Source organism: Myripristis murdjan, chromosome 6, assembly GCF_902150065.1.
Source record: "Myripristis murdjan chromosome 6, fMyrMur1.1, whole genome shotgun sequence".
NCBI classification, from domain to species: Eukaryota; Metazoa; Chordata; class Actinopteri; order Holocentriformes; family Holocentridae; genus Myripristis; species Myripristis murdjan.
Window position 1 is genome coordinate 28,297,165 of NC_043985.1, and position 26,664 is coordinate 28,323,828.

The 26,664-nt window shown below is 43.8% G+C and overlaps 1 protein-coding gene across 1 annotated transcript in view; it reads left to right on the plus strand.

Moving 5' to 3' along the window:
• The first annotated feature begins 10,663 nt into the window (after positions 1-10,663).
• Positions 10,664-26,664, plus strand: part of tmtc2b (transmembrane O-mannosyltransferase targeting cadherins 2b) — a 103,255-nt gene continuing 87,254 nt past the window's right edge. The window contains exon 1 of the mRNA XM_030054463.1: positions 10,664-11,079. Within this exon, the coding sequence (XP_029910323.1) occupies positions 10,997-11,079 (83 nt within the window). The 5' untranslated portion in view covers positions 10,664-10,996. The remainder of the gene's footprint in view (positions 11,080-26,664) is intronic.

The following is a 26,664-nucleotide window of genomic DNA, read 5'->3' on the forward strand; positions in this document are numbered from 1 at the left end:
AACACAAGTGGTGTTGTCCTCAGCTTGTTTTAGATAATGCGCCATGAACTCAGATTTGTCAGATCTGATTCCATCATTTTGCACTGAAGGCGTTTTCTTAAAAAGTCCAAAGGTCTGGGAGACAAGCTGAGTATATGTTGAGGCCCGTGTTGTCATGTTTCATTTGGCTGCAGCAAGACTGACCCTTCAGGTTTTGTTCACATTTTTGCCTTTCTTGAATTCTGCTGTTGTTATTGCGTGTTGTTATACCGCAGCAGTCCAACACAACCCCACTGTGACTGAGATCTGTCAGCATGCTTCAGCGCTCCTCATCAGTCCAGAGAGCTACACTGTGATGACTGCATATCACGAAATTTCACTTCCAATCAAATGAAACGGGTCATGTTTTGTCCTTTGATCTCTGAGCAGTTAGCAATCTGTCTTTTCTGAGGAAAATCAAGTAGAAGATTTTGAAAATTGTCTTTGTATGTACTACACTGCAAAAAAAAGTGAACAATGAGTCGTTTAGTCTTGTGTTCATTGTTACAGTCTTGTTTTTCTTAAAAGTTTAAAAAAAAAATCTGCCAGCGGGAGAATATAATCTCACTTGTTTCCAGTGCATTTTCCCATGTTTCAGATATTTTTCTGGGAAGTAGAATTATGTTGGGCAAAGCAGAATAAAGCAGATCGGCCCTCTAGTATCATAAAAAACAGTTCTCGATTCCAGTAAGTTCTGGAAAGAAGTTGATCGGTGTTGAAAGGAGTGGGATTATCTCATCCCACTGGCAGATTTTTTTCATTTTAACACTGAATATGAGTCTAATATGGGACTTGATAAGATGGAAATTTTTTTGTAGTGAAAATGCCCGAGGTTTCTCACTCTTTCTTCCTCTTCCTATGCTCTCACGTCATTCCTACTGCCCTAAATATACATTTTCTCTGCTGTATAGGAATACATACACACCTAATTGATGCTATATGGAAAATAGATTACACATGCAGTTCTATGCCAGCGCTCCAGGGTGTGAACATTTCGGTCGCACATGTGGCCAGAAATCTGTCCAGTGCAACCAAACAGTTTCATTGTTTACATGAATGTGCGCCTGAAATCCCACAGCAACCATACTCTGTCTCTGATTGGCTCCAACCCTGATAGTAAGGCCGGTCTTCATGAAAAAAAAAAAAAAAAAAAAACAAGGCGTGTGTATGTGTTTCCTATACTCCTCCTTGAATGACAAAGAATTCAAATAGAGGAGAACTTCTGATTACACCCATTATACCTGTGACCGGCTCTGAAAGGCCCAGTCCAGACCCGACATCACTGGTGGAGGTAGCTCGCTCCTAAAATGCTCAATCCTGACCCGGCGTCTTTGGCAGAGATGACCTCATCTGACTCCAAGCCAAAGCCAGACCTTACCACGTACTAATAGGCCAAAATATATGCCTTGCTCAAAGGCTGGCTTGTCCAGTTTCTGTGACTCAGATATGATAAAGCATAAAAAAGATATGATAGATATGATATTGCAAAGAGTCCAAATCTTGGGAACAGCATTGATGTTCTGACTCGATGTCTCCAAGAAATACATCCTGTGCTGTGAGCGATGTGTGTCTCACAGAGCAGCCCCCCCAGTATTTCAGGTGTGTGTATACAATACACATAGTAACCCCAATAGATCCAGTTTGAACAGAATTAAGACAAATTGAAATAGTTATTAGTCAGAGATGAATAATGTGATATGATTCAATTGGCACCTAATAGGGCTCAAACAGTGGAATCTGTTATTCTTTGTTATTTTCCGTTTAATTTTTTCATGATCATGTCTGTTTAAAAGCCATATTTTCCTGTGGATGTTTACATTAAAGCTGTTGTAGAGGCTTTAGGAGATCATTTGCATGTTGTGTTTATGAGAACAGACAAAGCTAACATTTGCAGTGTGAAAAAGGAGCGGTGAAAACTTTTGGGTGCACCTAAATTATGTGCAACCAACGTAAAAAGTTAGTCTGGAGCCCTGCCCAAACCTCTGAAGACAAACTTTACTGTGTGTCCTTTCCACAGGAATCCAGCCGGATATCTTGGTGTGTATCTCTAGTTTACTCTCAAACACTGAAGCTCAACGCGAATCCCTCGTTCTCTGGTATCGAAGAAAGCAACGGAGGAACAAAGAAAAATGTTGGAGTCACTCGCCTCCCCAAGCTCTCGTGTTGCCTTCGCCACCAGAACTATTCCACTACGCAGAAAGCACGGGCACAGCCCAGCGATTTGTCAACTCTGTGTCGTCTCCCATGAGAGAGCAAGAGTGCAAGCGAGAGTGACAGCGAGAGCAAGAGCAAGTGGGCACAAAGGGGAAAAGAGGGAAAGAGGAGGAGGAGGAGGAGGAGAGAAAGAGAAATGTGTTGCTGGCAAAAAAAAAAAAAAAGTAGAGAGGGAGGAAAAAAAATTAGTATGCAAGGCTTAGCATTGGCACATTAGCATTCAGTGACTAGTCACTCTTCACTATGTGCTCACTCCACTATAAATCAAGTGGCGTGTTTACGGCTTGGGAGCTCTCCGTCTCAGGGGTTACTGCAGACATACAGCCCGCCGTGAGACTAGTCTACGCACCGCACATTTAATATTGCTTTCATGTGAGCCTGAGCTGCTTCTTTAATGCCGATGACATTCAAAAGAACACCTTGATAAAGTTGATTTTTTTTTTTTTTTTTTTGCTGGTAAAGGGCATTATCTAACTTCTTGTATCAGATCTCTTCCAGTAATCCATGCAATTCAATTAATGAGTTTTACTTTTTGAGAATTCTTCATATTACAAGCTACAGTGATAGTCTTATTCATAGCATCTCAAGCTCTTATCACCCGACATACAAAAAAAGTTGTTTTTGTGCTCTTTATCATTGGCGGTGTGATTCTCCCTCATTTTGATCACAAAAAAAAAATGTATTTCCACACTTACCCCTAGTGCACTTTATCAGTCTAGATAGTTTCTGTGTAATTTGCCAAGGTTTCCATCCTGCCATGACCTTCCCTGTCTTCTGGCACCCCGATGCAACTGGGCTGGATGGCTATTGTTTTGTGGCACTCCATCAGTCAAAATTTTACGAGTGAAAAACTCAACGGCAACCGTTCCTTCCAAAAACAATGACACAGATACCCCTCATAATCCACAGCCATCAGGAAGAGTTTCATCGGGAAGTATTTCCTGCTGAAGAACACTGGCAAACTGCGTCTACCTATAATTCATACTCGCTGGGTAGGTGGAAACCTTGCCAAATCACACAGAAATTATTTATCTGGATAGACTGCACAAGAGGAAAGTGGGCATTTGTTTCTGTGTTTTGGGTGAGCTGTTCCTTTAAAGCATCTGCCAAAACACAGCACATCTGATGCAGACTTTAAACTCAACATCAGTGCCCGTGCAACACCGTCTTAATCCGTCCCAGGACTCGTGAGAGCACAAAATACAAAAAATCCCTCAGCATCCGCAAGACCTTTATCCATAGTTGATATCCTTTGGCCTCCACTTACCAGAGACGGCGTGGATGAGAGCGGGAGGAGCGGGCCGGGGGGATCTGAGCTGACGTTTAAAGGATCCCTTGACTCGGTTCTCCTCTTCAATCCTCTGCTGAACGCATTAGCCCAGATCAGCTGGGATTCTCATCAGAGGCTCTCAGGCTCCGTACCAAATGTTGCACATCAGGGATGGCTGGGATTGATGTACAAACATATGCAGGTATAAACACACACACACAGCACTGGGATTCCACAGCCTGCTCAGCTTGCTGGAGCAGAATCGTGGAGTGGGGTGTTCATTAAAATAGCTATAAACATCCTCTTATTGAACATGTTTATGGGGTTTAGATGAGAGATACCGTAGTTGAGCCTGAGCAGTCCATTGGGTCTCATTAAAATCATCATTTTAAGGGCTCATGTTTCAGGTTCTTACCGCTCCTCAAAGTGGTTGTGGTTTGTTTGCTGTCTTGCAGGGAAAATTAAGTATCGCATTTTGTGTACAATCCAAAATATCCCCCTCTTAGCAAACTTTTTTTTTAAATCAACAGAGAATGGCTGTACAGGCACGATTTTTGATTGTGTCTCATAGCCCGTCTTCAAGTCCACTTCCAAGGAAGGTCACCAGGCCTGGCCGCGTCCAGTCCCTACAGGACATTCTCAAGCATAAACAAAGCCAATTGAGGCAGATGGTGTTACGGCTTAATGACCTGTGGGGTTGACATGGGAGATGATGAGGCGCGGAGAAGCAGCTGAATGCTTTTTTTTGTCCAAAAAGAGGCACCAGAGTGGCTTTTGACCAAGGTTATAGGGAGCGATACAAAAGGACGGCGCACAGCTTTTCGTGTGCACCAGAATTTGGATCCTGCCAGTCCACCAGTGTGGGATATGGAAGCCGAAGTTGGGAATAACAGAGGTTTCGGTGATTGTCTCCGCAGTGGAGATGTTGATTCATCCGTGGAGAGACCTTGCTCTGGGTAATTCGATTATGCAGATGAGTAGGAGTGCTCCTGCGCCTGTGACCGTGCTGAAAAGGACATGGGCGTGCGGCTGGCGGGACACGTGGGGGCTGGCACCGTTATCCGTACGTTTGTGGGAAGCGTGCCCCCACCACAATAACCCCCTGATCAGTTGCAGTTATTCCCTTTCGTTGAGTTCGGTTGAGAGGAAAAATGGCATTTCGAAAAAGCCACAGCATTCCTCTGAGAATGCCTATGTCTGTATAGCATAAACAGATGGGAGGTCTTGGCTATCCCGAGCCCCAGCTTAACTCAACTTCAGGATCTATTGTTTTATTTATATTTGACTGCTGCTGTGTTGGCGTTTTGATTCCGTAAAAAAAAAAAAAAAAAAACTTTGCTGGTTATTCAGAAGGAATTTTGCAATTGCTGAAGTTTTCATCGCTAATGATAACAAAAATTAAAGTGGACATTTAATATGACAGGCTTCAAACAGAGTGGTGAAATTCATGATGGAAACTGTTCATTTCGTAGATGGTCGGTTGGCTCTTTACTCTTGCAGTCAGCGTTCACTGTTTTTCTTCCTATTTCGTCCGCTGCTGTAAATAATCCTGGCCCCTGTTTTCTCTGGAACGCCAACCATTCCTGGTGTGGTGCAAATGGAATGGGCGCAGGTGCATACCAGGGCAGGGAAATACTGATCATTTGAGTTTCACATGCCCAGTGCCCTTGATATTACAAATATGTGAACTTTTTCCCACTTTACATAAGCAGTAGTAGTAGAGGCCGGTGATATGTGGGTGCAAGAGGGGGAAACATCAAAGTCATGTTTCCATAACTTGGTCGCTGCCGCTTCCTTCAGCTCTACCTGGGGAATAACAAGAATTGATCTCTGAGAGCTGTTGGATTTCTTTAAAAAAAAAAAAATTATATATTCCCCAGCATTCCCTTCCTCGCCTAAGATCAAGATAGTCGTGCTGAGCTTTGAAAGAGAGCAGTATGCCTTTCACTGCAGACGGCATCACCGTTTCAAAGTAAGAGCCCTAACGCATGCACGCACAGTGTTTTTGACGGGATTAAAAGACGGACAACTGGCTGCTTGAAGGGCAAAAAGGGCAGTGCGGCTGATGAAAAGTAGCCAGTGGACCTCGGGTTGTGTACTTCTGTCTAAGCCTAGTTCATTGTAAAGATAACAGCGGGCTGCAGGGAGATGCTCCGATAATACAGGACATAATTCAGTCTCTGCTCACTTTGCCCAATATTTAATTGCTTTTTAAATTGGATTGTTGCAGTCTAGCATCATCAGACACTCAGATATGGGGTAGAGAGGATATGTGTGTGTGTGTGTGTGTGTGTGTGTGTGTATGTGTACTGCTACTTGCTACACAGTGAGGACCAGAACACACTTTCAACCAACAGAGTGGGGACATTTTTGGGAAGCGGAAAGACTTTTTGGCCGGTTTTCACGGCTACAAAGGCAAATTCTGGCTTATTGTTAAAGGTTTAGTGAAAGGTTAGAATTAGGATTAGGTTAAGATTAGGGTACGTTTTGGGGTTGGGCATGTGTTGATTAATAATTAAGATTAGGAACAGGCTGAAGAAGGCTGTAAAAAAATGAATGGAAGTCAATAGAATCTCCTCCCAAAGATAGCAAGACAAAATTGTGTGTGTGTGTGTGTGTGTGTGTGTGTGTGGCTGTGTGCACATGCAGTTGTGCCCGTGTGTGTCTTCGAGGACCGTGCCCAGACTAATCCTCCTATTTGCACACAATTAGACATTAGAGACTCTTCCCTTGTACTGTATCCGTGCTCCACACAACGCTGTTCGTGGAAGAAGGTCAGTCAAAACTTCCAGCTCCTCCAGTTCCATCACCATTAACAGACCTGACACGTGTACAGCGTAGCCCAACTCCCAAATGGAAACAAGAACTACAAATTATATTAATGGAAATGCCACTGATTCTGCCTTAATGAACGCTCTGCTTCTCCTCTCACATCTCACTTGATCTATGCACGTTCTCTCCCACCGCACCATCAAATCTGATGTGAAAAGTAATTTGCTGATGAGAGTGTACTGCTGAGTAAGCTGCGGTGAGATGAATATTCAGAGCTAATGTCTAAAGCTAATGATATAATGTTTCACCCCATGGCTGCTACACTGTCTCCTTAGGGGCACTGATTGAAAAGTAACAGGGAGAGCGTCTTGGGAGACATCATGCCAAGGCAAAATAATGATAAGCATGAAGTTGGAGGATGGTGAGGAAATTACGGGGGGAAAAAAAGGACCAGATATATAGTTACATTACATTCATTTTTTATCTTGGCCACTAAGCCAAGTGTGTCTTTTTAGGGATCATGTAGTATGTAATGATTCCAAGTTGCTTTATTCATCAGGTGCCGGCTGATATTCTGTCCAAGTTTTCTTGTTTCATATCCCAGTGAATGTCAATCCCTTAAAAATGCCCACACAGTCGATTAAGCCTCTTGGATTTGTGCAAAGCCATACTTAAGCGAGCCTGGGTTAAGCATCACTTTCTGTTTTACCACACTCACGTTTCGTCTTCTTTCTTTCCATGCAGAAGTGATTTTGCCCTGAGACGCGGGCCTGAACCTGTAATTATCCAACAGTCCCAAAGCAGTGTCCCTGTAATTCCTCGAACATCCAGGATCTAAAGAGAATCCGGGAGGTCTCCCTCTGTCACATACATCACCCCCCACCTCCTCAACACACACACACACACATACACACACACCGCACACACATCCATACACATGTTTTCACTTTGGTGGACACTTCACAAGTCAAGTCAACACCAGTCAATTCAAACGTTATTGTCCCACCAGGGGGAATTTGAAATGAAGAAGCATCACATAATCACATAATGCAACACATTCTAGACACAGATCACAGTGCAAATGTGAGATCACTTCAAAGACGACAGTGAAAGAAACTGCCGAATTACAAAAGCTTTAAATGCTCAGCAGAGGTCACATGCAAATTCAGGCAACTAACTAATTGCTGTGCAGACACAATAGACTTTGATTTTTTTTTTTTTTTTTTTTTTCCCCGCTGATGAAAGTTTTTACATTCTAACATTTAGTTAGAAGCACAACTTATTGTCAAACCCAGCAACCATATATATATATATATATATTTTCCCACCAGGACAATTTCATTCCCTTCTGTTTTCCACTACTACTACTACTATACTACAGTCACCCTGATTCCCTCACACAAAAGTGCCAAGATGATTTTTTTTTTTTTAATAATAAATGCTGTTTTCCTTCATAACATTATTCAGCTTTATCATTCTAATTTGTAAGTGCAAAAACAAAAACTGCTCATCAGTTAATCCTTCCGTACACTTAGTCATTACACGCTGGTGATTTTCCATGGTCAGATATGAAGGAGGTCACATTTTTGGTTTCTTTATGGTGAGTTCCCATAAAAATGCAGAGGGGTTAATAATGCACCTTGACAGCTTGACAACATCCTATCTAAAAATAGTTTGTTTCATTTATTGATTTCTCTCCCCTTGACTCCTTCGCCACTGCAGAACAGAGAGAGAGAGGGGGAGAGGAAGAGAGGGAGAGAGGGGCAGTGAGAGATTAGTTAAAAAAACAATCATGAATATAGAAAATGGAAGCAGCACAAACGTCAGGAAAGAATGATTAAGCATCATGATCAACAAAGGAGTTGTTTGATTTGACAATTCAGTTTGTATTACTGTTATCAAGTATTTCCTTCCGTTGTATCACACCAAAGCATTTTTTTTTTTTTTTTTTTTTTGGTTTCCACTTTACAGTGAATAAAGTGCGCATGTTTTAATCAGTGCCTTGAGCCCTAAAGGGGAAAAGGCTTCCCCCGTCCATGGATATTTAATCACCAGTCAGTGAAGTGCAGCTTGGAAGGAAAAACATACACAGCCCTGTGTCAGTCGCTCTGATCAGTCTAATTAATTCCTGAAATGTGTTACATCACAGTGTCCTGCTGCTGTCCAGTGAAAGGCTGCATTGAAGGCTCTCCCGACAGATGGGGTCTGGCTATTGAAACGGCGTTCAATCAATATGCAGTAGGCCATGCCACTTGCTTTGTCTGTGGAGCACTTGTAGAATTATTCCTTTATTCCCCTCCCCTCTCAGCTGGTCTTCCTTATATATTGTGCAATATCCTCTGTGGAATGTGGTCCAAGAACATTTTGAGGCCACAATACTCATGAATACTATAAGAGTGTCTCGGTGAAAAAACTCTAAAAAACTTTTTTTTTTCTTTTTTTTTTTTTTTCTAGAAAAAACAAATCAATAAATAATGATAACAATACTAAAGAAACTGCTTGAGGCTTGAATATCCAGCCTGTGAAAGAGAAATCACTTTGTCAACCAAGGCCTAACATTATCCAATATATTCTACCATAAAAGTGTCATTAACTTTTTGAATTTAATGCTAACACACTAGGAATCTATTTTTTTTTTTTTTTTTTTTTGAAAAGGTGGAAACTGCACATTGGAACAAAGGTCATTTGGGATTGAGTAGAAGTATGAAAAGGACGGTGTGGTGGTATTTGTCTTCCTACTGAGATCTGGCGATGTGAGCCCTCTACTGGTCACTATGAGAGCCCACTGTGCCTGGTCAAATCTAAAGCAGTAGTAAACAAGCAGTGACACAATATTAAGTGCTTCTCGTCGTGGACTGTTGACAGGCATTGTGTCTAATCAACATATGAAATTTCTTGACACCAATTTGGGAATGTAGTGCGTTCTTTGATTTCTTCCAGATTCTTTTTTTTTTTTTTTTTTTACATTTTCCAGTCATCATTTTTAATTAGGCTGCCAGTGTTTCTGCAAGTGATTTCTAAATGTGACTGCCAGCCTATTATCACAGGAATATTTAGATAACCTGTGTGTCCTGCGTCTTACTCACTGCTCGTGACTCTTAATGGGTAATTATGACGAATTATGACCAATTAGTGACTAGACCAATCACATAACCATGATTTCTGATGATAGCAGAGTAAGCAGACTGTCTTTCACTGAGTGACAGGCTGCACATTTGGCTTGAAATGAACACAAGTCAGAGCAAACACACAGCTGAATTTACACCTGAGATTCCCTGCAGTTGTGAAGGTATTGAGGTACAGACTGGGGCTAGATCAGCCTTAAAGGCAAATACACACAGATGCAACTGATGAAAATCACTTACAACACAGTGGATGATTTCATAACAATGCCTGTATCATTTTTATTATTATTGTTGTCATAATTTTTAGACATCAAGGGGTCACAAATTGATACCTACTGCACCGTAGACACCTTTTCATTAAACTGTGTCTCAAGGAACCCCTGATAGACTTTGCAGTTTGTTTCCAGCGTTGCAAATATTCAGTATGGGATCATACAACTGTCCATAAGGTGGTGGATGACCATGTTGAGAGTGAAACCTCCCATTAACCTCCAATAGGCAACATTCCTTCATTGTGTAGACCTCTAGGGCATGAGGTACATGTGAAATTAATTTTAATATTCCTGATTTTGCTCGGGATAGCTTGGACTCACCTCGAGTAACCCCACTTTGAAGTGCACCAAAGCGTGGTGGACCACAGCTGACAAGCCCCGTCACACACTGTGCACTGGCTCTAGTGTCTTCCTATCTACAGTATGTATTTATTTCTGTCACAGGAGGTGGGACAGTGCGCATGCGCGGACCTCCTAACCACATGCGTTTCAATCACAACTGCGTCAATTACAGAGAGAAACCAAGAATAAGACCGGACCTGAGGCAATGTCGTCTCCAAAATAAGGCCTAAAATATAAAAATGTACTAAAAAAAAAATGAAATAGCCAACTGGGACATGCAGAACAGATGAACGACTCGAAATACTCAGTGAAATCACTATTCTACATTAAACATAGCATTGTAAAAATATGCCAAAAATTTTGTGTATTACAATTCTGAATGTTATGTTTCTTTCTAATGCACACATGTAAGGTATAATCATATTTATTTGCTCAAATGCATGTCCACAAGTTGTGATGGGAACACAGAATCATAGCTGCCAATTGCGTGCCTTCTCTTGGTGTTGCTCATAAAAGCTGACACATTTGCCAGTCGGGGTTTTATTTTGAAAATGCAGCCGGAAGGTGCGTGCGTCATTGCGGCCGGCTTGACTCCGGTCTCAATCACGACGTTGATCCAGCAGCGGCCGCGGAGCATCAGACCGCTGGTCCTCCTCTCGGAAAAGGCGTGCGAAATGCTGTCACAGATCCAGTGAACGCTGGCCGTTTTCTGCTGCGTTACCCGGCGGACAAAGAGCTCTCCTCCTCCGGCCCAAAATGGGTTAGAAGGAAGGGACCTATGGATTATCCACTTTCTGCACTTCAGCGAGGATGATGGGGGGTAACTGGACTTGTTTTCGCAGAGACATCCTGACAAAGACGGGGACTGAGAGGGAATAGAGATCGGGATCTGCGGCTCTCCTCCGGCGTTTCATTTCATTTTCTTTGTTTTGTTTTGTTTGTTTTTGTTTTTGTTTTTTTTTGCTTGCGTGTGTGAGAGAGAAATGTTTGCAGAATTGCTGTGCGGCTTCGTGGCTCTGGTCCTGTATGTCAACACTCTGGGCGCCGATTTCTGCTACGATGACAGGTACTTGGATGAATGAATGACATGAAGCCCCGCGCTGTACTACTGTGCGGCAGCCTGTTGTGGTCCTCAAATATAACGCGATGATTTACCAACTCAAAAAACAGCAGCCAGCCTATAATATCCAATGTGACTGCAGTTTGAGCTGCTGAGAGGCATCAGCACAAGTGTTTTTTCCCAAAGCTGGGGCCCGGGGACCCCCAGGGGTCCTTCAGAGTTCTCCAGCAGGTCCCCAACTTATATTTTAACAAATAAAAAAAAAATGTCGATTTTTATGAACCAAGCCTTTAGATTAAACTGGACTGTGCCTGTACACCCCTGCTGTTCTCTTCCCACCTACAGTATGAATTATGTACCAAACCATATCAAACATAAAAAATTCAAAGTCCTCGGGACAAGCTTTCCCCAAATGGGGGCTATTGACCTAAACAAATAGATGTGCTGCTCCTCTATGCATATAGAGGACCTCTGCATCACAATATGACCTAGCTATTATTTATGCTGGACCAGAGACATTTATTGTGTCACAACTCTCAGCAAACAACACTGACATTTTATCTGTAGATGCTGAAGATTTTCCATGAATAGAAAAAGGCTAAATGATGATTTGAGTAGCTCGTAGGTGATCTAATTTTCCTAGTAACCCCCCCTTCAAAAAAAAAAAAAAAAGTACATATGTATATCATCCTTACAGAATATGCAGTATTGTTTGATGCATCTGTGTCACTGCCCCCAATGAAAAATCACCATTGCATTCCTGTAATTTCCCCATAGCAGCTGGTATTGCCTCTGTGGCAGAGAGTTTATATTGACAGTTTAGTATTTATGATATTTTTTTGTGTGCATCATTATAATGTTCCTGTAGTATTCCTGCAGGCTCCCCATAGGGGCGCACAGTTTTGCTGTATACCATATTCCTTTAATTTATGATAAGACAGTTTTTCCTCAAGGATGACAGGGAAATCAGAAGTAAATATGCTTGCAGTGTACTTCCTTGGACTCCTCAGTGTTTAGTGTTGCAGTCTCTAGAGTGTGACAGTGCTCTTCGGTTGTGCCGAGAAAATAATTGATCTCTGGAGGAGAAATGTTACTCCTCACTCTAAAACAGAGGGTCTTTGCCAAAGCCATCAAAGCGTGTAGCCTGATGAAATTTTGAAGGGGGAAAAAAAAAGATAGAGTATCATTAATTTACTCAAAAATCTAAGTTGTTATCCTTAATTTGCAATAGAAAAACAACAATTTTACACAGGAATTCCCCGGCATGAGTTCATGACAGGGTGACTTCAGCTGCTGTGCTGAACGCTGGCTAATGCATTACTCACAGCTGGCCTTTTGATATTTGAAGGCTGAATGTCTGCCATTCCCTCAGGCTTTACTTATTTATTTGCTATCCTTGCATCCATGTAGGTCACTGGTGTAATCATGTTCCTGTAATCTCAATAAGTTGTTATTAGCTGATAAATACAAACCTGACATTTATAGATACTGTGTCTATTATATAGGATTGAATGCATACTGTGCAGTTCATGATCTGATTTGTATGAACGTAACTAGCCATGCTTTATTGCCACACATTCAGCTGTTGGTAGTCCATGCATTTGCGACAGGTGTTGTGTGGCAACCATTAAAACATACCCAGAGGATGCAGTTCACTGAGCATACAGTGCATCAACGGCATCCACACAAAGCGGCGCGAGTGTATTTCCTTTACAGCACAGACACCCTGCTCTGTATATAGAACATTTCCTGCTTAACACATCCCCCTAAGGCCTTTCTGCAACCGGTCTGATAGTTTTCTTTTGCTGTTTGCAGCTAATTCGCCTTTGCACTTTGTGCTCAGGTCAGGTGAAACAGGCCGTGCTGTGAGAGAGGGATGGGTTGTGTGTCCATAAAACTGTCAGGGAGTGGCTGCACTGTGGAGGGGTCAGGGGCTACCGCCGCTGACTGACGCTGCTGGCTGCACGTGAGACGGCTGCCGTGCGGGCGGAGGAGAGCGAGCCCTTTATAGTGGGAGAGCTCAAAGCCTCCAAGATTTAATGTAGGACAGAAAAGCCTCCTTGATTATTGCACGAAGAGATGTGAACATAATGTTATTTATTACTACACGAGAATTGGGCCAAGGTTATGTGCAGGCTACTAACCAAACAGACGTGACTAAAGGACAGATCTCTCCAGATAGCAGTTTGCACAGCAGCACCCGGCCAATGCTAGTCCGTGTTTCTCACTGTGAACTATTCTCTTTCAAATATGCTTTTCATTATAGGCTATCTGTCATCCAGCGTTATCTGTTTTTAACACTGTGTGTTTGGCTCTGACTTGCAATTAGCAGGCGTCAGTGCTGTCCCCCTGGGCTCCACTGGGAAGAGTGAGAGCGAGGGAGGGAGAGAGAGAGAGGGAGAGAGAGACAGCGAAAATGTCCTGGACAAACGCTCTGCTCTTACTTTCTAACAGTGTGTTTGTGCTGGGAAAGTGCAGATGTCACTTAGTGATGGCAGAGAAGCTGCTGTCATGGAAAATAATAGATGTGTGAATGATAAATCAAGCTGTTTGTACCCTGCAGCTTATACAAAGAGTTTATTTTAGCTGTGAGCCTTTCAGTAATTAATGTATCATTCAGACAAGATTTCCCTCACTTCAATCAGTCTGTATTTCTTCAGGGTGGCAAACATCAAAGGCTGTCAGTCGTATGCAAAGTTTCATTCTTAAATGTAAAACACTTCTTCCACACTTAACTGATCACCTTTTTATTTCAGTGTGCATTGAGAAATAAATATATATTCTGGGCCCTCCTTTGCAAATTTATGATAAATACTTCCAGAGGAGTTAAATATGGATATTTTGTCACCGCTCAGGATTAATTCTAATCACAGAAAGGGCTTAATTTTTTGCTTCTGGCTGTGAAACCAGTGCATTAACTTAACTCAGCCAGTGATTAAAAGTTGAGATCCAAGTCATCTCTCTCTCTCTCTCTCTCTCTCTCTCTCTCTCTCTGTGTGTGTGTGTGTGTGTGTGTGTGTGTGTGTGTATGCAGAAAACCGCCAGGGGGTATCTAGCTGGCAAAAAAAAGACACCTGAGGATTTGTGATCGATTGGCTGGCAGTCTTGGCACAGCAATAGAATACCAAATGATTTGTTCCCCTCTTTCTGTTTATTCTTATTCCCGTCACGGTGAAGGGAGGGTTCAAGAAAAAAAAAAAGGCTGGCTGCGGGTTAGGCGTGATAAATGTATAGGACACAGTGTTTCGTGCGTCACTCGCTTCTTATCAAAGGTGAACTCGCTGGTTACACATTGATTTGCGAGAACTTTTCACATTCCACGCATGGTGACCAAGGCTGTTCGGGGTCACAGTTAAAGGAAATATCCACCCAAAAACAAAATGCCCATATGTTCCAGAATGTCATAAAAAAAGTAATCCCATGCGCAGCAGCCTTTTGACCTTGCAGTCAGTCATAGCCCCTCCTTAGACAAATATGACGGCCTGGAATAGTGGCCTGGTCCGTGGTGCCAAATCGCCCTGGGGAGCTTTCTCCCCCACTCCCCTGGACACACTCATCATCAGCACATACACAGCTTTGACACCTGCGCTGGAAAATGGAACTCATACGTCATATAGTTCATATCTCTGCTGCTATAATCTGCAGTTAGGGCCGAGCAAAGGAATGGGAGAGCCCAGATAAATGTCAGAGGAGAAATATTGGCACAATCTGCTGTTATGCTCACTGCAAGCCAATGGACCAGACACTTTGCAACATGAGAGCAAAACCTGGTGAGAGCATTAGCAGATTATTTGTTTGATTGTTGGTCGTTGAATTTCACGCCGCACACTCCCAAACACTCTGAAATCCTCCGGAGTATGCTTTAAATGCTCAGTTGTTTCAAACTGTGATCTCACAGGTTATCCCAGTTGAGTTTATTTTTATAGCATTTTCAGAGAAGTCGTGACGGCCAACAATGCTGCAGCAGCACAATTTCCCCCCCCCCCTCACAACATGGTTGAAAACATCAGCCTGCTTTAAGGTATATTTTAGCTAAGAGTGCTGAGCCCACACCGACTCGGTTTATGGATTATTACTGCCTGTTAGGAGCTGATGGATGTGATGAACCGGCCTCACCTCATTTCTCTAGCCTCCTGTGATATGGTGAGGTTGACTGCGCGAGGATGTGTGAAGGTTGCAGGCCGCGGTGAAGGACAGCCTCCCCGTGCACGGGCAGTGATTTATAACGTTGGCGCAGCAGGACGGCAGGTTACCGTTCTGTGCCCTGAGAGGGTTAGAGAAAGCCTTGGTCAGAGAGGGAATGAAGGCATAACCAAACAATTCATGCCAGCGTAGCCTGACATGAGCCTGATGACAGCAGAGGAGCCGCACAGTGCCCCAGGCAGTGACTCAGTGTTGTTTAATGATCACTCTAACCTAGTTACAGAGGGAAACAGTGGTGATTCTGTTTGCTGAAATCAACATTTTTAAAGCAAAAAAAAAAAAAATCTGTTTTGGACATTGGCTTTTACTTAGTCATGGTAGCAGATCCCATATTGGATTTTTTTTTTTACTTCTGATCCATTTATTTTCATTTTCCATCTTGTATATCTGCAGGCAATAAATGAACAATTCATGATTTTGTTAAGCATGTAACCAAATAGCTTTTTCTGTATTAATTCCCTGTGCGTATTTTGTGTGTTTCTGCACGGCTGTGTGTGACTTCAGAGACGCAGACGAACCGAAAAGTACGCTGAAAAATCCCACGTGAGCACTGCGGTGTTATGAAGGCGAGCGTCCTCAAGGTCAGGGGAAACGATGCACGCCGAGCTGCACCTTTTCTCCTCAGAGTTTGCATGGACAGATGCCATCGTGTCCCAAGAGTGTGATTGCAGCCTGTGTTGCGTGCATAATGGCTCTGTGTGATCCATGTGAGGTGGAGGCCTGAAGCCTGAAGCCTGAAGCCCGGGCCGGCCTACCTGACCTGACCTGGACTCCTGTGTGTGTGTCTTTCTGTGCCGAGGGCTGCCGTTGCCTTGGCGCTGTCTGTCCATGCAGTGATCTGTGACGCTGCCTTTACTGTATTATGGGCTGGTTGGCGTTGTGGTTATGTTGAGGACCCAAGGGCGGCAACCCAGCAGTCTGGGTATCTCCACTTTTTTTCCCCAGTCAGGCTTTCTCTGCCTTTGCCCTGTAATTACCGCCCTGCCTGCAGAGTGGGACTCACGGCATGGTTTGGTAGTCGGCGCTGCTCCTCTTTCTTTCTCTCTCTTTCTCTCTCTCCCTCTCTCTCTCTCTCCCTCTCCAAACACCCCCCAAAGCCTGTTATGCCTCCGGCTCCCATCATGCCATGGCTGCCTCCAGATGGTCGTGTTTGGTAAGCATTTGAGGGTTTTTCTCCCTTCTGCAGTTTGGAGAGTTAGGTTTGAAGTGGATTTAAATGGGAGATGTTGTGTTTGTTTGTAGTTGCCAGGATGGAGACATCAGATCATCAGACATGAGCGCTCCAGATGACACAGTCAGGGCGCAGTAAACTGACCGAATTGCGCATGCACTCATAAAAAAAAAAAAAAAAAAAAAAAACGTAATCGAACATTTTTCTTTAAAAATCTGAAACCCCAAAAAAATGTGCAGCAGCATAATAAAGGTCACTGATGACTGATGGTGTGGTGATCAGTATTTCTCTCATCTAAATGAGGAGGCTTTGATGTTCCTACATTTCCCCCCTTAAACCACCAGGGAGTACATTTTGTTGTTGACTTGGCAAAGAGCTATCCTGCATAATCCATTTAACCCCGGCGTGGCCCTTAGTCTGCTAGATTTTCTCAAAGTAGGAAGCAAGGGCAGTGATTTGTTTGGAACATATATATTATATTACACTGATTTATTAAAGGGGCAACTTGTCCCACCTGTCACTGTTCACTCTCTAGACGCAGCAGCTGCGGAGTGTGTAATGTGGTGCCCGAATATATTATTACTCATTACCAAAACAATTATTAATTTATCTGCTGCCTTCTAGTCATTTCACAGAAATACATGACATCGAGACTGTTCTGTCCTTGTGGTCGGCCAGATGTAGCGATACAAGCCCAGAGAGATCAGCTTAGTTATGACCACAAAATAGATTGGATCTCCACTCTCCTAAGCTCTCATTTTCCGACAGATATAAGGGTCGAAATCGTATGTTATTTTCACCCTCACCACAATTGCAAGATAAGCTAGCTTGGCAGAAGCTAGTTTGTTTCTAAAAATACTATTAATGAGGGGTTTTGATATGTTTGTGTGTTGCTTCCCCTACCCACAAAAGCCCACAGAGTTGGAGCCCTGGATAGAGCAAGTTCAGATTTGGGTCAGTGGGAAACGGCTGACTAGATATGATGCTCGTTTTTTTTTTTTTTCTCCCTGCTCCACTGTCATCAAGCCTAGAGTAAGATTTAATGATAACTTGTTACTGAATTTCACTTCCTAAGGTTCACTGAAAAACTTGGCTTGCTTTCTACATTCCCCGTGGTGAGGGCGGGAGAGAAAATCCTTGAATACCTGTGTATTTTGAATATTTGTGCAAGAGAGATTGAACTCGAGAACGTGTTTTATAGATGCACTTTTTAACACATAGTAAGGGCGGAAACACACACCGCAGTGCACGGCACACACTGCATTCCTGTTGCATAGCTGCAGAGATTTTTTTGCTGCCTTTCTTTTCCGGGTCACCAGGTTTCTCGGTGACTGTCAAAACTGTTAAATTAGCTCTTGAGACTCCTCTGTGGCCCAGAGCGGGACGGCAGCTCCCACTGTGTGATCTGTGTATCGGCTGGTGTGACCCTGCCGTACTGAGGTGAACTCTCTCTGTCTTGTAGATCTTTCCATTCTCCTGCAACTCAAAGCAGTTTTGTAGTCTTTGCCATGCGCAGGTCTATTTTGGTGCCGTAGCCTTTGTTGATTTTAGAAAAGACCAATGATTTTTTTTTTTTTTTTTCATTCGCCTGAAAGTACTTTGTATGGAGTTGTTACATTTTGTTTTCTTTCATTGCCGCTCCACCCAGGATGCACCGGAAAATGAGAAATGATGCCCCTAGTATGCCTGGCCTAAATAAAATTTAGATTTATTAAATTATGGAGACCACCCGCCACTCTGGCTGGTAGAAAAAATGAATTTCCTAGACTTTCTAGGGAAAGAAATTGGTTTGTCTTCTACATCTGCTCTGCTGCAGTTGTCCTGCATCATACATGATCACAGGTGCGGCTAATTATTATTTTCTTTACTTTTTAATCTGTTGATTATTTGCTTGATTAATCGATTAGTTGTTTGGTCCACAAATTGTCAGAAAATGGTCAAAAATGTTGATCACAATTCCCCACAGCCCAAAGTGACATCCTCAAATGTCTTGTTTTGTCCCATCCAACAGTCCACAATCCAAATATATTCAATTTACTGTCTTAAATGGCCAAAGAAACCAGAGAACAGTCATATATGAGAAGGTGGAATCAGAATTTGGAAATCTTCCTCGTAAAAATGACTCAAAGTGATAAAAATAGTTGCTGATTCATTTAATAGTTGGCAGCTAACCAGTTATATGACTAATCGTTGCAGCTCTGTGTGTGATTACATCAGTCGTCAAGTTCTTGTAACAGTACATGAGGTGCTTGTCATCAGGGCAGTTCAAACAAAGCCAGCTGAGTGGAGCTTTATTGCGGGAGTGGAGCTCTTGTGTAAATATGAAAAAAACACCACCTCTGTAGTCGAGTCATTATATCAATATAGAGTATTGTTGTTGAGATTTTCCAGTTGATGCCATACAAATGAGACATTCATTATAAAAGAGGAATATACTGTGCATCACAAGTGCAATAAGTATTTGTGTCCACTACTGAATCGTGTTTAAACAATAGAAAGCTGAGCCGCTGGTCATTCTGGCAGCACCGTAGTTCAAAGGCCAAGGCTTTGATTTGTCCTCGGGCCACACTAATCATTAATGACATTTTACATGGGGAACGTGCTCCTGTGATGTCACCAGATACCCATAACCAACACGGTCCAGATGGCGTCTAAACTGAATGTCTTCAGCTACATGATACATGCGTCAGACTCTTAACCCACTTTTCTCCGAGTTGTCTGCGATAGCTTGAAGTGGGGTCGATCAGACAGTGAGCGCCTGGACGTATCCGATTCCTTTGAGATCTTTGATTACTGGAGCAAACTGGTATCATGCCACGGGATGAAATCGAATATGCCTGGCAGGGCGCGGGGAGCTCAATTATTTCAGTGATTGCCCGCTTCAGATGATTGTCATGTGTGATGTGCAAGAGGGGTCCAGGCCAGTGGTCTTGCTGTGAGGTTGAGAGCTTGGCCTGATCATTCACTTGTGCCCGCAATTTCATGAAAGGCCTCCATTGTGCCCAAGCCAGGCCAGATCAAGCTGCTTCAAAGCGACATTAATCAGGCTCGGATGCTTTGTAATCACCCAACTGGTATGCAGAGGGATCAGAAATGGGCCATATGTAGAAGTGGGGTTAGCTGCTTGGTGTTGGATTGGGGCATTAGAGATTATCTTTGCTACGCTGCACAGGACTTTAACGAGAGTCCTCTTTGTGTATTCTCAGTCTCCTAGCCTGGCTATTTAATTAAAGTCCAACAGATTATCTCTCCAGATACATCATGTGGTCAATGCAACACACACTTACAGCGCACTGTACGAACACAGATACACACACACACACACAAAGATAATAATCGTCTTAATTGTACAGTACAGCATACTGTACAGTGTACCGCTGCGTCATCCAAAAGGCAAATCCTTCATGTAGTCGGTGTTGCATGGAAAACAGTCAGCACAGCCACTCAATAATGTGAGGGAGGCATTAATACTGCCAAGGATTACTCAAAACAATGGATCAGAAGGGCTGCCTGACCAGCAAACTTTAGATTTATTGGATTCATAATCAAGCAACACAATCTGGTGTGTCTGCTCTGTGCATTGCTTGAGACAAGGTTTTGAAGGGGTTTGCCTCTTTGTAAAGGTTAGGTATAGGGTCTCCTCCCATCATTAGACATGGGTCTCAAATGATTTGATTCTGCTGGGCTAAGTCGTTAATGGGTCTAGACAGGGGTTTGGATTTCGAGGGCTAATGTTGGCTGATGGATCTTAAGCTGTGGCCAGTCTCAGGCTCTCGGCCCTCTTCATATTAATGGGATTAACAGGACTGTGGATGAGAGGGGGCGAGTCGTGTAAGCAGAGAACCCCAAGCCATTAGAAACAAAACCTCCCCTGTCCCCAATATCCAACAAGGATGGTATAGTTTGCCCTTTTCATTAAGGAAGAAGAGAGGGCTTCCCCTCTTCGCAGGGCCTCTCTGTCTCGGTGGCCTTATTCGCTGACATGGAGCGCTGGCTCTTTCCGATAAGGTTGTGACACAAGTTGGCCGGTTTGGGGCACTGCCTTTGTCCATTGTAAGAAGAAGGGGCTGTGTGGTCCCTCTGTTCTCCCTGGACCCAATGAAGGAGGCCATTTGTCCCAAAATAGAGGGGAATTAAGCCCTGGTTGTGTTGGCCTGTTGTTTATGAAGGACAAAGAAGCAAGACCTCAGTGTTCCCTGTTTGAACAGGGCACAAAAAAAAAAAAAAAAAAAATGCGGCAGCTTCGCGGACCAACCTGTCAGAACCAATCGGGTGAACGCATTGTGGGCGTACGTGCTCTGGTTACCATTTTCAAGTGGTGAGACCCAAGGTGGAGGGCACGGGATTCACAGGGTGGGCTAACAGAAGCTTGATTGTGTTATGAATATGCCAACTCAACTTGCTGGCTGTGCGTTGCATGGGTCTGTATTCGGAAACACGATGCACCGCGCGGTGAAACATACACCCGCTGTACAGTAGGCCACCGGTGAAAGCATGCGATTGACTCAAATTTAACAAGACATGGCTTCCAACTAAGCTTTTTACTGACTTAGACGTGTTTCTCAGGTTTACGCTCACCTTTGTTTTCCTCTTCATGTTCACGCCACCTCTGTCGTCCTCTGAACATGCTATGCAGCAACACATTCTGAGTTTGCCATTTGATGCAATTACACCGTAATCCAAAGTGGAATATGAATTGTACTTTGCAAAGTTGCCACACTGAAGCCAGTTCCTTGCAAAGCATAAGTGCCGGAGTTTTCTCTGACTTTGTGTTATTATTGTGGTTAAGGTGGTTTTCAAATATGACTACAGTATCTGGCTTTCTCTAAGTGTGGTAAGTGAGTCAGATGTAGCGCAGGAGGGCCTGTGGTCTGGCCAGTTTAGCCACTGTGGGTAACCTGGCGCTCCCCTCAGGCCCATAATGCCGGGACCTGACTGAATATTTGCATCCTAAGGCCTTTACATTCATGCTATGTGTTAAACTCCATGCCAGGTGTCTATGAACAGTGAACGCTGCTGTGCACTGTGATCGAGGGAGAGGAAAGCAAATAAAAAGGGGCAGGTCAAGGTGTGTACTGTAGTGACATCTGTTTTTTTTTTGCAGACGTGAGCGAGCTGACAGTGCGAGTTGAAGGGTAAATTCCCACAAACCAGGACAATCCCAGTGGTGCGACTTGTGCACTCCACTTCCTCACTGCTCTCTCCCCTCACCTCGTGTACACCAGAGCAAGGCAGGAAACACATTTTGTCATGTGTTGCCTCAAATTGCCACTGTTGAACCCAGGGATCCCAGTTGCATGGTTTTTTGCGCTCTCCGTTATATGTGCACCATGCAACAACCTATAGTGTGCCACCCTCTGGGACACCACATGTTATTTACAACCGCTCGGCTGGGTCCTGCCCAGTTCATGTATCGTCTCGTTTAAGTTAGCAAGAAAAAAACACCAGACTTGGATGTGACCATTGCCAAGCCTTTCATCAAATGGCTACATCGAGAGAGGGCAGGAGTTGAATCCACTCCAGTGCTCTAATCTCAGCCTTTGGGGGCTTTTTATTGAATGGTTGTGTGGGATATGAAAGAATGAAACCAGAGATATTTGTAGGTTAAGTTACCACTGTTGGAGCTGGCGTTTTGCTACCGTTGTTCCATGTTTCTTTCTGTTACACGCCAGCTGCAAAAATTCAGAATCGCGCTGCATCGAGACTCTGTTTACTTGGCCGTCGATTTGCAGTTTTTCTCGCTCAGAGATGTGGACGCGGCCTCATCACAAACACCGAATCCAATCAAATTTGGTGTAAATTGACTGGTTCTAATGCAGCTTGTCACGGCTCGGTGAGGCAGACGAGTCTGACATCTGTCCAGATGGAGAACAGCTTGTGTTGTATTGTATTTCACAGATACAGCCAATTCTTGCTCTCTCCTGCTCGCTCTGTCTCTCTCTTGCTCTCCCTCTGTCATTATGAATGAAATCAGCCCAGTGAGATTGATGGAATCATGATGGTTTACAGGGTTGGTTTCAGTAGTTTATTTTGGCTGAGCACTGACCCTCAGTATCTGTAGCCATGGTGTTTCTCGTCATCTCTGACCTTCGCATGTCTGACTTTCCCCTCTGGTTAGCGAGCCAAGTGAGGTCTTCCTCTCGGGCAGGAGAGGGATACACACAACTGGCGCAGGTTTATTTTTGGTCGGAGAAGGAAGTTTGGGTTGGGAGAAAGTGTGTGTGCAACTGTTTTTCCTTCGCTGGCCCCTGAGGTTTAAGGAGCCGGAGAAGAGGGCTGTCAGCCACTCTGACAGAATAATGAGACTTCTTAGATATGCTCTCAAGAAAAATAAATATCTAATCTGAGAGAGAGAAACGCGGAGGGAACGCTCAGATGTGCGAGACAGTGATAAACGAGAGAAAAGGGGAAAAAAAACAGAGGGAGGAAGAGAACAAAGAGACAGTTGAGGGAACAATTGGGAGTGCATTACGGCATTCGATGCAATTCTGATCGCGGCTTGCCTAAGTGCGTCTGTGCAGGCCCGGAGGCTGTCTGTTTCAGCCCGTAGCGAGCATGTGTTGTCCTGGCCGTGAACCCCAGCCGCCCGAGGTCTTACAACGTCCTACCTGATGAGATGCTGGAAAACTCACCACCGCAGCAGATCCCACACGTGTCCTTTCCTCGAGCGTCTGGCCGGTACAGTAGGCACATTTCTCGCCGCCACATGGTAGAAACATCAGCGGCTGTTTTAATTAGGAGCAGTTTAAGGAAATCCATCCTCAGTGCTGTCGGGCCGCGAGCTTTGTTTTGCTTTGTGTGAGTGACTGCTTTAAAAAAAAAAAAAAAAGAAAGAAAAAAAAAGGAAAGTGTGGGGTCCCTGCTGAAGACCCTAATCATCAGACATAGGAGGCTTGCTGCTCTTCAAACAAAATGTCAGTCAGGAACTTCAAACTTTCTTTTGTCTGCCTCACTGGTAGGAAAATGTCCACCTAAGCAAGTCATTCAGGCTTAATAATTTATTATTCCTAAAGCAAATTTAAAAAAAAAACAAAAAAAAAAAAACAAAGCCAGTGGTGATAGAGAATGTTTTTTCCAGTGCAGTTTCACTCGTTCAAGAAATTTTGTAGCGCCGTTATCTTCAAACAGGACAGATTAAAGCATAACACTCCAGCGGTAAGAAGACAGTAATACTTCCTTTGAGTCACTTCTGAAGACAAGTTGATTTCCACCGGCAGACTTCTTTCCCTTGTGTTAACTTGAATTTGTAGGCCAGATTAAATTAAGATTGTTTGATGCGGCGCTCCCCGCGTTTTTTTCCCCCCTCGATCTCATCACTGCTCAATTAGCGCTTCTCTCGCACGTTTGGCAATGCAGCGCCTGTCACTCTAGTTGATTGACGGCTCTGAGGACTATCCCGCGTGACAGCTGAAAGTAAAGCAGGCAGGCCTCAGGTACTTTATGTGAGCTCTTGGGCTCCCCGGAGACCGAACCCTGTTGTTTGGAGAGAACAGACCCAGATTGGCATTATGATTATGTCACGTCCCCCCTCTAAAACACACATCCTGCAGCCCTCGTTGTTATTCTCATCAGGAGTCGCGACCACAATCAGCGAGCTCCCTCCCACCACCGGCAGCTCGTTGTGAGGTTATTGATTTTAGTGAAGGAATAATCCACCGTAGCTTCCTGGTGAGCACACAGATGGCTGGCCCTTATTAGGTGATTAAGGATTTCATTTCTGCTCCTGCACCTATTGCTCAGGTTGTCCATGATGGAAAATAAATGACTCGGCTGTTTTTGGCCCACGGTGTCACAGTGGCGTGCGTTTGTATGCATAATATATTCACTGTGGGCCTAGTTGCCTTTATTCATTGACGGCCGGAGTGAGCGAAGAGATTTACGACCACGAGGAGTCAAAGCACCCTGACATGCCTCCGGTATCCGGGATGCGTTGTATGCGGTCGACTCGGAGAGATCAGAGCCGTGCAGGAGGACGTGGTGTGTCTCACACTGCTGTCGGAGGCGTGCGGTCGTAAATAGTGTTGAATGAATGATGGATACCGGTTATCACAAGGAACAGATGAGTTGGCGGGACCCACGCTGGCGTGTTTGCTTGCTCAATGAGCTTTTAATTTGCAGTAATGGCGCGACATTAGCAAATACGGGGGTCTTCGGAAATCAGGATATCAGACGATGAGTGGAAAGAAAACAAAACAAAACAACAGCAGCAGTTGTTTTAGTATCTTTTTTAAGGGCGCTGCGGGACAACTGTGGCTACTCCATGCGTTGTAAGGCGAGCTGTTACTGTCCTCCAGTCCAGGACAAGGGCTGTCCTACATTACACACAGTCAGTATGACAGTCAGGTTTGTTCTTCTTTGTAAAGCTTTGGAGTGGTTTAATGCCAGACACACACACACACGTACAATATCACAGATAATCCAGGCGTCCCAGACGGCCCCAGACAAATGTTCAAAATCAGAGTAAAAATGGCACGTCTTTGCTCGCACAGCGTGAGATCGTGTCATGTCCCGATCTCCTGATGCAGTCTGGGACCGTCTGGGACATCAAACTCATTTTCCAACATGCTGGAAGTTTTCATCACTGCTCTTTTAGTGTGAGAGGGAAACAACGAGGTGATTTGTCAAGAAGACAAATAACAGAACTAAAGTTTTGATATTGCCTGTGTTGTCCAGCAGTTTGTGACAAAACTGGATGAAGATCAAGGCTATCTGACTGTGTGATTGGTACATAAAGTGGACATGGAAACAACTTTTCAAGGGAATTTCTCACCTCCAACTCGCTTTGTAAAACTGACAGTCCTTGTTGGCCGCGACAACTCAACCATGATCACACCCAAACCCTGTAGGCTAAGTGCTGTAAACACTTTATAAATCATCAATAAACAAGATGAGCTAAACAATTAGCCAGATCTGAGAATAGATGCAGTGCAACAGTAGCTTGAGCTTGCCAAATAGTGAGCCTTCATCAACGTATGACAACTGTTAAAACATGCTCACAATTGTTTATTAATGATTTATAAAGTGTCTGCAATCGAATTAATAACCCCATTACGTTATTACGTTTTATATGTGTAGTCTGATTGGAAAGTGGTAGCAGCCGGTTGCTGAAAATTCAGTGTTATTTGTCGTAGTTGCTGGCGCTAGCAAACTCTTTTGAACCATTTGGCTTTCCGTAAGGCTGGCTGTAGTGCCCCGAGGCCCGACCTGTGAGACTTGAGCGTGTGCTGAACTTCCTTTTGAAGTCGGGCGTACTCGAGACTCCGCCGTCTCTTGTCTTTGAGCCTTGTAATGTGCGAACTGGCTTCACCGCCTCATCCTCAAGTGTGCGTTCGCTGCTCTGATGCAAGAGCAGCGAACGCACATGTGAGGTGTCCTGCAGCATTTGGCCATGTAGTGCGCGCCTGGCATGAGATCACAGGAGCGCGAGTCCTCGGCTTCTCAAACACCAGGATTAACCTCACGACCTGCATTATGGCTGCTACCCCATTGGAGAAAAAAAAAAAAAATGACTGATGAAACTGCAAATCACACACTTGTTTCCAGTTTGACCACAATGCATTTTGGGGTTTTGATATAATCCAACTTAAAACAGAAAATCACCAAAGTTGAAGTTGAGGATTAAACTGTGATTGGCTGACTTTTTCCTCAGCTCAAGTCAGGTCTTTGGTTAAAATAAATAAATAGATTAAATAAAATAAATGTTGCTCATTTCTTTTGCCCATATTTATACATGGATGGCTATAATGAATGTAGAAAAGTGCTAAAAAGTGCTCAGTTGCACCTGGATAAGAGCTGTTTGACATGAGGCCCTAGCCTATTCACTGAAATTCTTCTTCCCTCAGATTATTTGAGGGCATTTGAGTATTGCTTCCACGATTAGTTCAGTATTATGTTTATTTATTTATTCATCTTAGTCACAAAATTATCCTCCTGTCCTGTCTCAATTTGGCTATTGTTGTACTTTGGCCTTATTTTAGAGTAATTGGCTGTTGCTTTCATGGGCAGCTTGTGTTTTACACTAAATTGCAAACTTGGCTTTCGCTCTGTGCAATTACAGTCCCTGAGCCTGAGTGCCGTGATTAGGTTGTGTTTGCACTCCACGACATGCTTAGCACCAGATAAGCCTGGATGTTGCTGTAATTTGCATTTCATGGGAATAAGACGATTGTAAGTAGTTCTATAAATTATCATACTGTAAAACATTTTCTTAATGCACT